The following is a 12,500-nucleotide window of genomic DNA, read 5'->3' on the forward strand; positions in this document are numbered from 1 at the left end:
ACAGACGATAACAAAATGAGCACTAAGGGCTGATGGTTGGCGTGACGTCATGCGGACACAGCATGCTGAAAGAGAACTAAGGCTGGAGGAGTGCAGAGTGCGGGGACACACCCGGCGGGCGGTGCAACACAGTGACGCTTGGGACGCTGTACCTGAGACTGTGTTGGGCTCCAGGGAGGGGAGGACGGGCTCACGGGGGCCGCGCGACCCAGGGGGCGGACCAGGAGGGGGTGACCGGGAGGCTAGAGGAGGACTGGTAACTGGACGAGGAATACGGGAGGAGAAGGATGCGGCTGTGGAGGAGACAGTGGTAGGAGGAGGCTGCACTATTGGTTCACCAGTATCTAGATCGACTTCAACTGTATGTGTGGTGACAACAGTTCGTTTCACAATACGTGTTACATTACCGTGCTCATCACGGGTTTCTAGCTCCTCTACACTTGGATCTGCCACAGAAAATCCATGTTCTTTTGTTTCCTTTGGATCTGTTACTATACGTTTTTGTGTTACACGACGGATATGGACATTGCCCTGAGCATCTACTGCTTCCTCCTGGGTGGTATGTTCTCCAGCATTAAAACTTTGCATGTATTCTTCCATTTTCTTTTGAGCGTCAGGTCCTGTAAAGGTTATCTGTTTTGCCTCTGGCTGTAGTCTAACTACACGTGTGACAGTATGCGAGTAACCTTCCTCACTTGTTGGTTGGACTATTTCAGTTGCTGTGCCACCACTGGCCTGCATATATCTGATATACTGCTCTTCACTTTCTGGTGGCAATTCACCTTCTGGAATGTACATGGAAGAGGTCATCATATCAGGAAAATCATCTGTTGATGCAACAAGGGTGTTGGAACATCCACTAGTGAAGGAGCCTGACATAATAGAGTCTGTATCATATTGATAAGTTGCATGTGTGGCCTGGGATGAAGTGGGTTCCAAGGACTCCAGACTGCACTCCATCACTCCACCATCCCTGGGCAGAGGCCTCACTTGCTCACTTCCTGAACTGATATCTGCATCTCTACCACTAGAATCATCCCTGCCTAAACTATCTATACTGGTGGCCATGATATCACGCCTGCTGGGTTCAATGGAATCTGTGGATGCACTCATTGCATCTGGACGTCTTCTCCGGGCCTCTATGGAGTCCGTACTAGTAGTCATAACATCCTGACGACTCACAAACTCAATACTATCTACACTAGTAGTCATGGGGTCAGAAGAACGAGCGTCTGCCTTTTCTAAAGAATCCTGACTTGTTTCACGAGGTACCTTATGCTTGGGAGCTGCTTCAATACTGTCTGCACTCATACTCATGGTATCCTGTTTGGCCGAGCTTCCTAAACTCGTAACACCAGTCTGATCAAGATCTAATTCTGGCAGCTGTGCCTCTTCTAAGGAGTCTGCATCACCTTCTTCACGACCTACACTTGGAGTGCGATCAGCATGGCTGCTACCTGAACCAGATCCATCTACACTCACAATATCTTGCAGTCTCACACCTTGGTATTCCGCCTTACTTTTATCAAACTTCTCTACATTATCTTGTGCCTGGCGTATAATTTCGTCTATCTCAAACAATCTCTGGTCATACTCTTCACCCTCAACTGAAGCACGTCCAGGTTCAGAGAGTGTCTCACAACTTTCAGATTCTGACATTTGGCTTTCGTGCCCCTCCTCTATCTCTGAAAGCATTGCTGCTTCTTCCTGAGCTTTCTTCTCTATTTGTTCGACAATTAAACATTCTTTTTCTAGACGTTCAAATTCTTGGAGTGATGCAAAAGACCCCACAGATATATCATCACCATGCCCACTCTTACTCTCTGGTCTCTTACCATTTAAAGATTCCTGTGAACCTGAACTAGCTCTCCTTGCTATAGCTTCAACAGCAACTTGTTGTTCAAGGTTTTCAAATTCCTGTAGGGAAGTCATGGAAACATCATCGTGTTCTCCACTGCGAGTGAAAAATTTCCTACCAGCCAGAACATCATATTCTGGAGTTGATGAGAGTGATGAGTTCTTTGTGATGTGTGAAAGATCTCTCCGTTCTGCATCTTCCCTCTCTTCTTCAATATCCTCAAGAGGACCAGAGTATACATGTTCTATGAAGCCAGTTTGCTGGTATTCATAGTTGGCTGCATCACTCTCCTCAAACTGTAGCTCTAGCCACCTTCTCTGTTCTTCAATGGATGGATCGCCAGTCTCATCTGGGTCTTCTGTCTCATCACTAGCCTGAGATTCACTAGGTGTGTTAGAATTGTCGATCTTGACAGCCTTTAACTGAGTTGGAATTGGTATTGGAGAGCTACTTAGACGTCTCTCTTCTTCAACTTCATCTTCATCTTCTTCCTTGATTTGTGACATTTCTATCATGCGTTCTTCATGCATGTATAGTGTTCGTTCATATTCTGAAAAATCATCAATTTCGTCAGCCTCCACCATTTCAAAAGACCCAAATGATGGGCCGTGTGCCATGTCATCTAAGCAATACTCTCTCCCTTGCTCCGAGTCAGTTGAGGATGACTTGCGTGAAGCACAAGTAGATGCAGACTCCTGAGATCCCGGAGTAGCTGGAATATCCGGTCCTCGGTCTTCTGCTTCTGCTAGTGCTCGACACTCGGGAAAGTCCTCCTCACGTTCAAGATCTGGATAACAATACTGACTTGGCATAGGTAAGGTATGCTCTGTGACAGTTATGTCTGGTACACCTATACTCGTCATATCTGAAACTGATGAACGACTACCTTCATCTCTCTCTTCATAAGTAGTAGAAAATACAGCACTAAACCTTTTATCTACTTCAGTGAATTCTTCAGGTTCTTCAGGAGATTGGATGATCATAGAAGTAGGACGGGATGAGGGTATAAAGCCAGGTTCTGGTGTTCTTGGCCGTTCAATTGGCTCTTCAATCACTAACATACTACTCATCTCTGCTTCAGGTTGTTCTTCTAGAGAATACTGAAGCTCAGCCTCTGCCAGTTCTGAGTATTCACTCTCTCTCATCATTTGGCCATATTCTTGATCGGCTTCGGTTTCGTAACATTCTTCAACAATGACAACTTTCTGTGGGCCCTCTGAAGGGCCAGCTATAGCTCCTGCAGCTTCTTGAAAAGCAGGTACAGTAGGGGCTACAGCTGGCCGCGCACCTTGTACTTCCTCATCGTCGTACTCAGGCACATAATCTACTTCAGTGGGTCCATTAGCGCGAAAAAACTGCTCACTTTCTGTTAATTCTACTTGAGCACGGGTTTCAGATGTCACCTGAGTACACATTGAAGCTGTACTCTGGTCATCTGTTGAAGGTGGAACTGATGTTGCAGTAATGGTAACAGAATGCAAGGTCATGTCTCCATCACCTGTATCTGTTGTCAAAACTCCACTGTCTGTACAAGTTACCTGATGATCAAAATCCTGACCGACTGATGACACCATCTGCTCTGATACACTTGATGCTGTCATGTTAGAGTCGGTGGTGGTAGACCCCTGCATGCTTTTATCCTGTTCTACCACAGTGGCCATTGAAACCTCTGAAACAGTACTCTCTTCTAAACTTGAAGCTACACTTTCTGTTACACTACCTTTCTTATCTGTGCTTAGGGGTATGGGTTCTGGATAAAATGTCATTTCAATAGATCTTTTCATTTTAGATGTAGTATAACTATCAGCATCTTTGCCATCTTGTTCAAATTCAGCATCATCTGATTCAACTTCAAAGGATCCTGGTGCATCCTCAGATTTTGGTGTGTCAGACTGAATTGTTAGTTGTGGGATGACAGTATGGTGGGAATGAGAGATCTCTTCATCAGCCACATCTTGGTCAAGAAGATCCATATCTTTCTCTAACTCAGCTGCAGAGGGTACTAAGGTTTCTGAAGCTTCACTTAGTTCAAAGCTAGCAAGATGGCCAGAACTCTCAGAATCAATGGATTTCATTGAATCCCTAGAACTTATTGAGCTGGCTGCTGTACGATAATCTTGTGAGGAATTTGAATATGATGAATATTGTGAAGCATCTTGTGAAGTGAGTGCAGTATCATATTCAGAGGTGCCTGTGGTCCGCTCAGAAATGAGTGCTTCTACATCAGATGAACATGGTCTGCTTCCAGTGCGGCTATCAGAAGTGCCTTCAGCTGCTGTGAAATAGTGGCTTTCTCCAGAACTAGAGCAAGCGTCGAAATCTGTACCTGATCTTCGGTTAAACTCTTCAACATGACCCTTTTTTCTCATAACAACTTCTTCCTTTTTTTCAGTCTCAACTTCCTTGACCTCCTTCACTACAGATGTAATGACCTCTGCTCTGATTTTACCTTCTATAGAACGTACACTTTCAACTGTGCTTGACTCTTCCATGCTCTCTGTCATGCTTGACTCCATGTGAACTTCTCTGTCACTACTCTTCTGTTGTGATACTTTCATTTCCTTTGATTCTTTTGCAGACCCTTCCTCGAAAACATCTTTATCAGAAGTCATTTCCTCTTTGAACATTTTTTTTTTGTCTTCATAATCTCTACGGAACTCACGTCGCAGATCCTCGTCATCCATCCAAGAACCTTTTCGGGAACCTGGCTTTGGACTTGGTGTACGACTGTGCTCCCGACTTCCAGAACCTTGACGGAGTTCTGCTGCTGTGAGAGATGCCTGCCTCACTGCTTCTGATTCTTGGGCTTTCTCTGTTACTTCCTTAACCAGCTGTCTAGCAGTCTCTTGGACTTCTAGCTTGGTCAATTTAGCAAAATCAGTTTTTTCTGCAACTGTCACATCTCTTGTTTCTGTGACAGCTGTAAGTACAGTTGTTTCTGGCACTTCTTTAATTGTGTCTATTGGCCTTTCTACCTTCTCTAGTTCTGCAGTTTTCAAGGCATCTAATGTCTTTGTGATCATTTGGTTTGCCTGATCATACTCACTTGACATGACGTCATCTGCAGTCTCGTGAATGATTATGGAGCTCTCACTCTCATCTGCCTCAGAAGGTTCTCTGGCATATCGTTGGGTATCATCTTCTTCAGTCATTTGGCGGAGCCTCTCCATTTGGTGTTCGATGGGTGAGAGTTCAGCTCCACTGGATCGCAGATCTTCATCGGTAATTTCCATGCTATGCTGGTATTCACTTCCAATCATCTTTTTGTGCAACATCTCTGTTTTTCTGGCAGTAACAGATTCAATTAACTTGAGCTGTTTCTCATCAACATCATCTCCTAATTGTTCTTGGATGTATTTTTCAATTTTTGTGGTTGTTTCTTCAGTAAAGGCTGATTCTGGACTAGGTCTTGGAAATGGCGGTTTGGCAGCTCCATCACTTTCTCCAAACTCTTCTGCTGGCGGTGCAATGGGTGATCTTTTAACAGCTTCCATTTTCACTTCTTCAACAATTTCTATGGCAAGTTTTCGTGCCTCTTCTTCACTCAATCTACCTTCAGTAGAGCCAGATGATTTCCTTCGTGGTTTTGTTGGCTTTTTCTGTTCCTCTCGTGGAATTTCCTTCACCTGGTGAGATTCAATGGGTTGATGTGATGGAATGTCTTCTACAGTCTCAGATAAAACTGTTTCTGACCTCTCCTGAGATACTTCCCATACAATTTCCTGGACACTCTCCTCTGGTACTCTAATTGGACTAGTAAGTGGATGTTCATCAGTTTTTGCTTGTAAAGAGACTGGAGCTCCAGTTTCCTTGGGAGTAATAACCTTGTGTTCAGGGCTCTGATCCTCTGCTGAGGAAGAAAGCTCTTGAGAAAAAATGTCCGACTTCATGCGTTGTTCTACAAAGGCTTCAGATTTCTCTTTTGCTGTCATAGTTTTATATACATCCTTCTCTTCAGGTACGGATGCAGATGTTTCATCAGTCATCTCCTTTGTAAACTCGTCAGTCTCTTTTGTATCCAGTTGTGTTGTGAAGGTGGTAATTGAAGTGGTCTTGACTGTGGACCCATCAGCCATCACAGTCTGCTGGGTTTTGGTCTCTTTGATGATTCTTTGTTCCTGCTCACCATCTCGTGTGGTGGTTGTCTCTCGTACTACAGTCTCATGAGTGTCTCCGAGTTGTCGAGTCTCCTCTGTTACATTTACAGTTACTTTTTCTTTCGTCATCAATTCGTCTGCCTCTTCTTCTGATGTTTCCTCAGTTCTTGTCATATCTTCTTCAGTGATCTCATCTCGAGATGTATCCTGATCTTCTGTGGATCTTGTCTGGATTGTTTCTCTGGCTTCTGATAAGCTTTCTGCTTTCTCTTCTGATTTGGAAACTGTTCTTGATAAAATTCCACCTTCATTCTCTCTACTCTCATGGATTACTTCCTCTGCTTTCTCTAAAACTTCTTTCTCTATTTTTTCTTTAGAAATATCTGTTTGGGATATCACCTTCTTGTCAACCATGCTTACTTTTCCTGCTTTCTCTGTGCTTTCTTTCTCTTTCTTTTCTGATAACAAGTCAGTCTGAGTTACTACCTTGCTATCACCAATACTAACTTCAGATAGTGATTTTTTCTCCTTTACTTGCATTTTTTCTTTGAGTAATTTTGAGGATTCTGTAATTTCTGATACATCATCTTTCTTGCTAACTTTATCCTTCTTCTGCTCACTTTCGACTTTCTCAAAATCTGTTTTTGATACAATATCCTCTCTGGTTTCTTTCTTCATTTTAGAGAGATCCTTATCACTCTCTACTGTTTCCTCCAATGTTTGTTTCCTCTCTTCTTTCTTCTGAAGTGTGCTGGATGCTGACTCCTCAGAAATGACGACTGTCTCGTCATACTCTTTTGATGATCGTTTCCATGACTGACTTTCCTCAATCTCCATGGACTGTCTTTTGATTTCCTTTTCAAAGAGTGCTCTCTTGGAAGACACATCTTTAAATGCTATATCTTCAGGTGAGGGCAAGTCTTGACTTTCTACCCTACGGCGAACTTCAAATGGACTTACAGCTCCATCTCTATCACCCTCCTTGGGAACATCAATCTTCTCTGTGCCTATGAATGCTTGATTTTCATAAAAAGCTGGCTTCTCCCTGTGAGCTAAATATTCGGCTTCCGAATCAGAACTTTCTCCTACAGATGGTTTCTTATCTGGAATCCGTTGCTCCACTACTGTGCCATCTGTACCTGTTGTGTCAGTGTCACTTTCAGTTTCTGTCTTGATCAACTGAGTGCCTTTGGCTTCAAATGATTGGCCTGTAACACTCTCCCAAAATTGTTTTCTTTCTGAATATGGTTTGATGGTTTCACTAACACCATCTACTTCTTCTGGAATAGTTTCTTTATCTGCTTTCTTTCCCTCTTGTTTAGTCTCAGTTGGAATGGCTCCAGTATATATATTACTTGCTTGAGAAAATGTTCGTTCATGCCGTCTTGTTGGTCGACTTGGAGTAGTACTATCATCAGGGGGTCGCTGCCCCTCCTCCTGAGATACTGGTTTAGTGCTTGGGGCTTTCTTTTGGTCTGTGGTAAGGGATGAGGATTGGGAAGGATGAGGAACAGGTGAAGGTGATATGTGCGAGTGTCCGCCTGTCGTCTCTGCAGATGGCTTCACCCCGCCCCCATACTCTTTACGCTCTGTAAACACCACTCCCACATCTAGAACAAGAGTTAGTAGCACACTATTAGTAAACGTCACACACACTTGTTATGGCACAGGTCTCACTCATACCACATGCTGCCAAACTGGGCTGGCTCTTTCATTCAAGGTATGTGGGAACTTATGATCCTTAACAGAACCCACCCACCCTCCACACTTACACAACATTCACCCAACGTGCATAATGTAAGTCTACACAATCAAAAAACCTACTACTTACCAATTGTCCTACATTTGTTTGTGCCTGGCTACTTCGACCTAAACTGAACATGAAATATGTTCATAGATGAGGAAATGGTGTTGACTGGACCCCCATACTATCAGATTATAAATATAAAGCCTGGTATTTTGACAACAATGTCATTGATAGGCCACATTTGACCAATACCAGGCCACTAACAAATGCCATATAAATCCAAGACAGGACACATTTACGAATTTTGTCAAAAGCAGAAAGAGGACATGGATTCTAGTCCTCACATCTGAGATGCTCATTGTATAAAAGCTAATACAAAACGATGTCGTGAGCAAATGGCATCCCTGGACCCAACACAAGCTACTACACAACATAGTACATGCCGTCACTTGTTATCTGAAAGAAATCAATTAATGTTAATGTTCACACAACTATAAATTAACAAGTCATTAGTCACTCCTTCAGTGAAAGATCTTCTCTAAGCAATTCCTGATTCTCAAAATGGTTAGCATCACACCACACAAACTGAAAAGACAGCAGCCTAGATTTGTGCCCTTGAAAAAGCAGTGGCTGCTGCTACATCACCAAAATACCTGCTGTACCAGATTTTATTGTGTCTTCATGCTGACAGACTTGTACTTCAGAGTCATCATTTACTTGCTGAGAATAAGTGCCTGAAGAGGTGTGCAAAGTGGCCGGGCTGAGAGAAGTGTTAGAATCCACACTTTCCTGTACTGCCTCTTGCACTGCCTCATCCAGGATTTCCCCAGCAAGCAAACTAGCCTCATGAACAAGTTTCTCATCAGCCTCTCTGGCCTTCATGTACAAGTTCTCAAAACTGGAACACATTTCTGGGGGGAGATGTGTCTTGGTACTGAACGGATCTCCGAGGGAGCTTGTCAGCTGTGAAGTGGTTGGGGTATCTTCACTGCTGGCGGCCTGTAGGTCCGCACCATCATAAAGGTTTTCATAACTTGAAGATGATTTGACAAGCTTTCGGAGATTGCTTCTAGTCTCCCGGCTCGAGTCCTCTGCCTCGTTATCCTCAAATTCATTACCACCAGCCAGACTCTCTGGTGAAGTTAAGGCTCTCAAGTCAGTTACATCCATCTGTAAGGAACCCTGGCGTCCCATCTCCTCCAGTACCTCCTGCTGCTGCCGGAAATATTGCTGAGCTTCTGGAGAGGAGCCCACAACTTCTGGCTGCAGGAGGCACAATGGAAAGGTGGTGGGGCGTGGGCCACTCCTACTTGAGGCTCGACGGACAACAACATCCCCAATGCTATCTTCAGATGCCTTATCTACACTTGCCTCCCCAATAGTGTTGAAAGTGTCAATTAAGCCTTCGGTTTCAGAAATATCCGTAGACTTATTGAAATGTTTAAACTCATCTTTTTCATCACTTTTAGATTCAACTGATTTGGTTAAATGAGTTGTAGAAACTCTGTTTGGTGAAGATGTAAAACAACCTTTTTCCACAAGTTCATCAAGCTTAGCTTCCCCACCCGCTTGATGGGTTACACCAGATACCATTGTTAACTGGACATCTTGTTGTCTAGATGTATCATCGTCAGCTGTGAAATGAAATGCCCATATCTTTTCAGCTTAAAAAATATACAAATATATTTATGGAACATTCAAAACAAACATTGACAGAAATGGTTTGAAGGAATTCTGAAAACAATGGATATGTACAACAAAACCTATCATTAAAAAAAAGTGTTAGGATAAGAGCCTGTCAGTATGATGGGTGATGGACTACAAAAGAACCACAAGCGAGTTCCATACCTGGTTCCCGTTGTGTGGCCTGTAAGGCATCAGGAGTTTTGGAGGGATAAATAATAGAAGAAGAGACAGGGTAAGTTATGGCATCAGAAGGAACAGTTGTCATGGTGGATTCTGGTTTATGTACTAGTGCCTCTTCTGCCTTTGGAGAGAGGCTCATCTCAGCAGCCAACTTTTCAAACTCATCCTCTAGGCTTTCGCGATTGATGTCATCTGAATCCAAGAGATCAGAAAAGGTTTGATCGCGTACATTCGAGTCAGAAGGGCTGCCTTCTTCAGGTGAACTGGCTTCTATTACAGTGGATTCAGTCTTTGTCACTCCAGTTTTTCCCTTCATTAAGAAAGATGAAGTTTCTACATCTGATGGATTGAGGTTCTGTATTATTTTAGCAACAGTATCTGATATAGATGATATACTGTCAAGTATATCTTGTGCCATTTGGCTCTTCTGTGCATCTGATTCACCTTTCCCATTACTAACAGCCTCTCTTATGTCTGCTACTGTATTGAGTATTAATTCGGCCTCTGATTTTGCTGTGGTTAGGTCAACTTCTTGAGCCTGAACCTTTTCTTGGAGTTTTATTACTCTACTATGAATTTCAGCTGTTTCTTGGGCTAAACATGTGATATTATCTTCAGTATCCCAGCACTGGTCTTTAAGGTCTGACTTTCCCTCAGTGCCTTCTTTATCATCAACGGATTCCAAGTTTGAAGCAGTAGCATCACGCTCAGTGTGAGAGTCACGCATTTCCATAGGTGTTGTGATGTCTGTATCTTCTGTGGCTTCCACAGAAAATACTCTTTCACTTAACTCTGGCCCCAACACAGGTGACCCTGCCATCATATCATCATCTAAATCTGGGGCCTCATCCTCGGTCCTTGTCTCTAACATATCTTGCTCAAACCTTACACTGTCTGGAGAAAGTTCAGTACTTGTGCGATCAATCTCTGCATGATCCTCACTGGAGTCTTCAGTGGGCGAGACTGGACCTATAGACAACACAGCACTACTTGTATTATAAGTGACACTGGCAGCTGCCATGTCATCAGTCCCAGTATATGGAGCAGCACTTTCAGACTGTAAAGAAGCAGCTGAGGGAGAAGTTACAAGTTTGGAAAGACCTTCAGTAGCACTTGTAAAGCCTTTTTCTAAGAAGAGAGGATCAGATAATTTAGTGACAGAAGATGGAGATATGTCGAAACTTTGAGGTTCGACAAGATGAGATTCATGCAGATGGGAAGGTTCCAGGTTTAGGTGGGAATAGGGAGGCCGTTGTGTCAGGTCGTAGGTTTGGAAGGTCAAGTCCGTGTGAGGGGAAGTTGAGGGTTGAGGACTGGCGCAGGGAAGGGTAGTGGTAGGAGAGGAGGTAGGGGCGACACCCTCGCTGGTGTCCACCGCAGGGAGCATGGAGATTCTAGCCTGCACCACAGTTTCAGTATACATGCTGTCTACACTTTTCCCCTCCCAGTCCATGCCTTGTGCTTCAGGACAACCACCATGAAGGACACCGTCTGAAACACATGAGGGAAGAAGGTCTGTAAAGCCTGGAGATTAGAAGCATCATCAACAGGCCCAAGCCTTTCACTTTTGTCTTAGCCTTCGTTTCAATATATCAGAGCAAGGCTAATGGTGTGTAGCCACGCCTCTTGAATTTATTACTGGTTAGTTTGTCAAATACATTCCTCAGAGTTTTAGTTTGGTTAAATATGCAAGTCACACATAAAAAGATTGCTAAGAAGCAGCACAAGTACTAGAGAGCAGCAAGCTAAAAGCCTGCCTTACCTCGCACTTGAGCCATGAGATCAAACTCGTCGTGCGTAGGCTGAATGTACGACGACACAGGGGATGACTGTTGCTGACGAACAAACCTGGGGCTGGGGGTACGTGCACTGGGGCTGCCTCTTTGTAGAGTATACACCCGGTCACCCTGGGGAGTTACACGCCCTGCCTCTGGAACTGGTGATGGAACAATACCACCAAAACCAGCAAGATTCTTTTCATCAGATTCTACAAACTCACGAATGCTTCTTATCTCGATTGATTCTTTTCCTACTTCAGTAGTTTTAACTAAGAGTTTGATTTCAGCTTTGATGGCTCTTGGTTCATCTGTGTCTTCAGCTTGAATTTCTTCATCTTCCCATCGAGGGGAATCCCTCATTAGCATCAGTTGTTCCTCTCCTTCATCACTGGACAGATGACTACCCTCCAGGCCTTCTGCAACAGCTGTTATGCTCTCCAGGGTTGAGGCCATTGTAGAGGCCACGTCTGCTACACGTTTTGTCAAGTCACCAAATTGTTGTTGTTTCTCTTTGCCAGCAGGTGTAGCTGCAGAGGCCAATGTAATGGCATGGTCTTTCCCTGGAGACATGACTCTGGTGGTCGACTGCTGAACCTTGGTTGTTGCTTGAGGTTGTATCTGTTTACTTGCTGTCTCTTGCTGTTTTTGTGTCTGTACTTGACCTTGGCTCTGTATCAGAGCTTGTACTTTATCTTGTGGAAACTGGCCTTCTCTCTGAACTTGTGTCTGAATTTGTTGTTGGTGACCATTTACTCTCAGGTGCTGGCTTAGTCCAACTTGTCCTTGTATTGCCTCTCCAGTTTGAGGCTGCTGAACTAATCCTGATGTTTGTTGTAAGATGTATTCTACCTGACCTTGCTGCATTTGATATTTTCTTTCTACTTGACTTTGGGCCTGGCTTTTCATTGATGGTGGCTGTGACAGGTTTTCGGATTGAACTTCTGCCTGACCTTTAACTTGTGTTGGCTGAATCAGGCTTTCTGCTTGGACTTGTTGTGCCTGACCTTTGACTTGTGTTGGCTGAATCAGGCTTTCTACTTGGACTTGTGTGCCTGACCTTCGACTTGTGTTGGCTGAATCAGGCTTTCTACTTGGACTTGTTGTGCCTGACCTATGACTTGTGTTGGCTGAATCAGGCTTTCTACTTGGACTTG

The 12,500-nt window shown here is 43.9% G+C and overlaps 1 protein-coding gene across 5 annotated transcripts in view; it reads right to left on the minus strand.

Moving 5' to 3' along the window:
• LOC125042247 (ankyrin-2-like) overlaps positions 1-12,500 on the minus strand; it is an 82,234-nt gene that overhangs the window by 7,485 nt on the left and 62,249 nt on the right. For all 5 annotated transcript variants that reach the window (XM_047637774.1, XM_047637773.1, XM_047637775.1 and 2 more), the window contains 2 exons: positions 9,551-11,059; positions 153-7,565 (listed from right to left, as the gene is read on the minus strand). In XM_047637774.1, coding sequence (XP_047493730.1) covers positions 153-7,565; positions 9,551-11,059 — 8,922 coding nt within the window. The remainder of the gene's footprint in view (positions 1-152; positions 7,566-9,550; positions 11,060-12,500) is intronic.

Source organism: Penaeus chinensis, chromosome 31 (genome assembly GCF_019202785.1).
Source record: "Penaeus chinensis breed Huanghai No. 1 chromosome 31, ASM1920278v2, whole genome shotgun sequence".
NCBI classification, from domain to species: domain Eukaryota; kingdom Metazoa; phylum Arthropoda; class Malacostraca; order Decapoda; family Penaeidae; genus Penaeus; species Penaeus chinensis.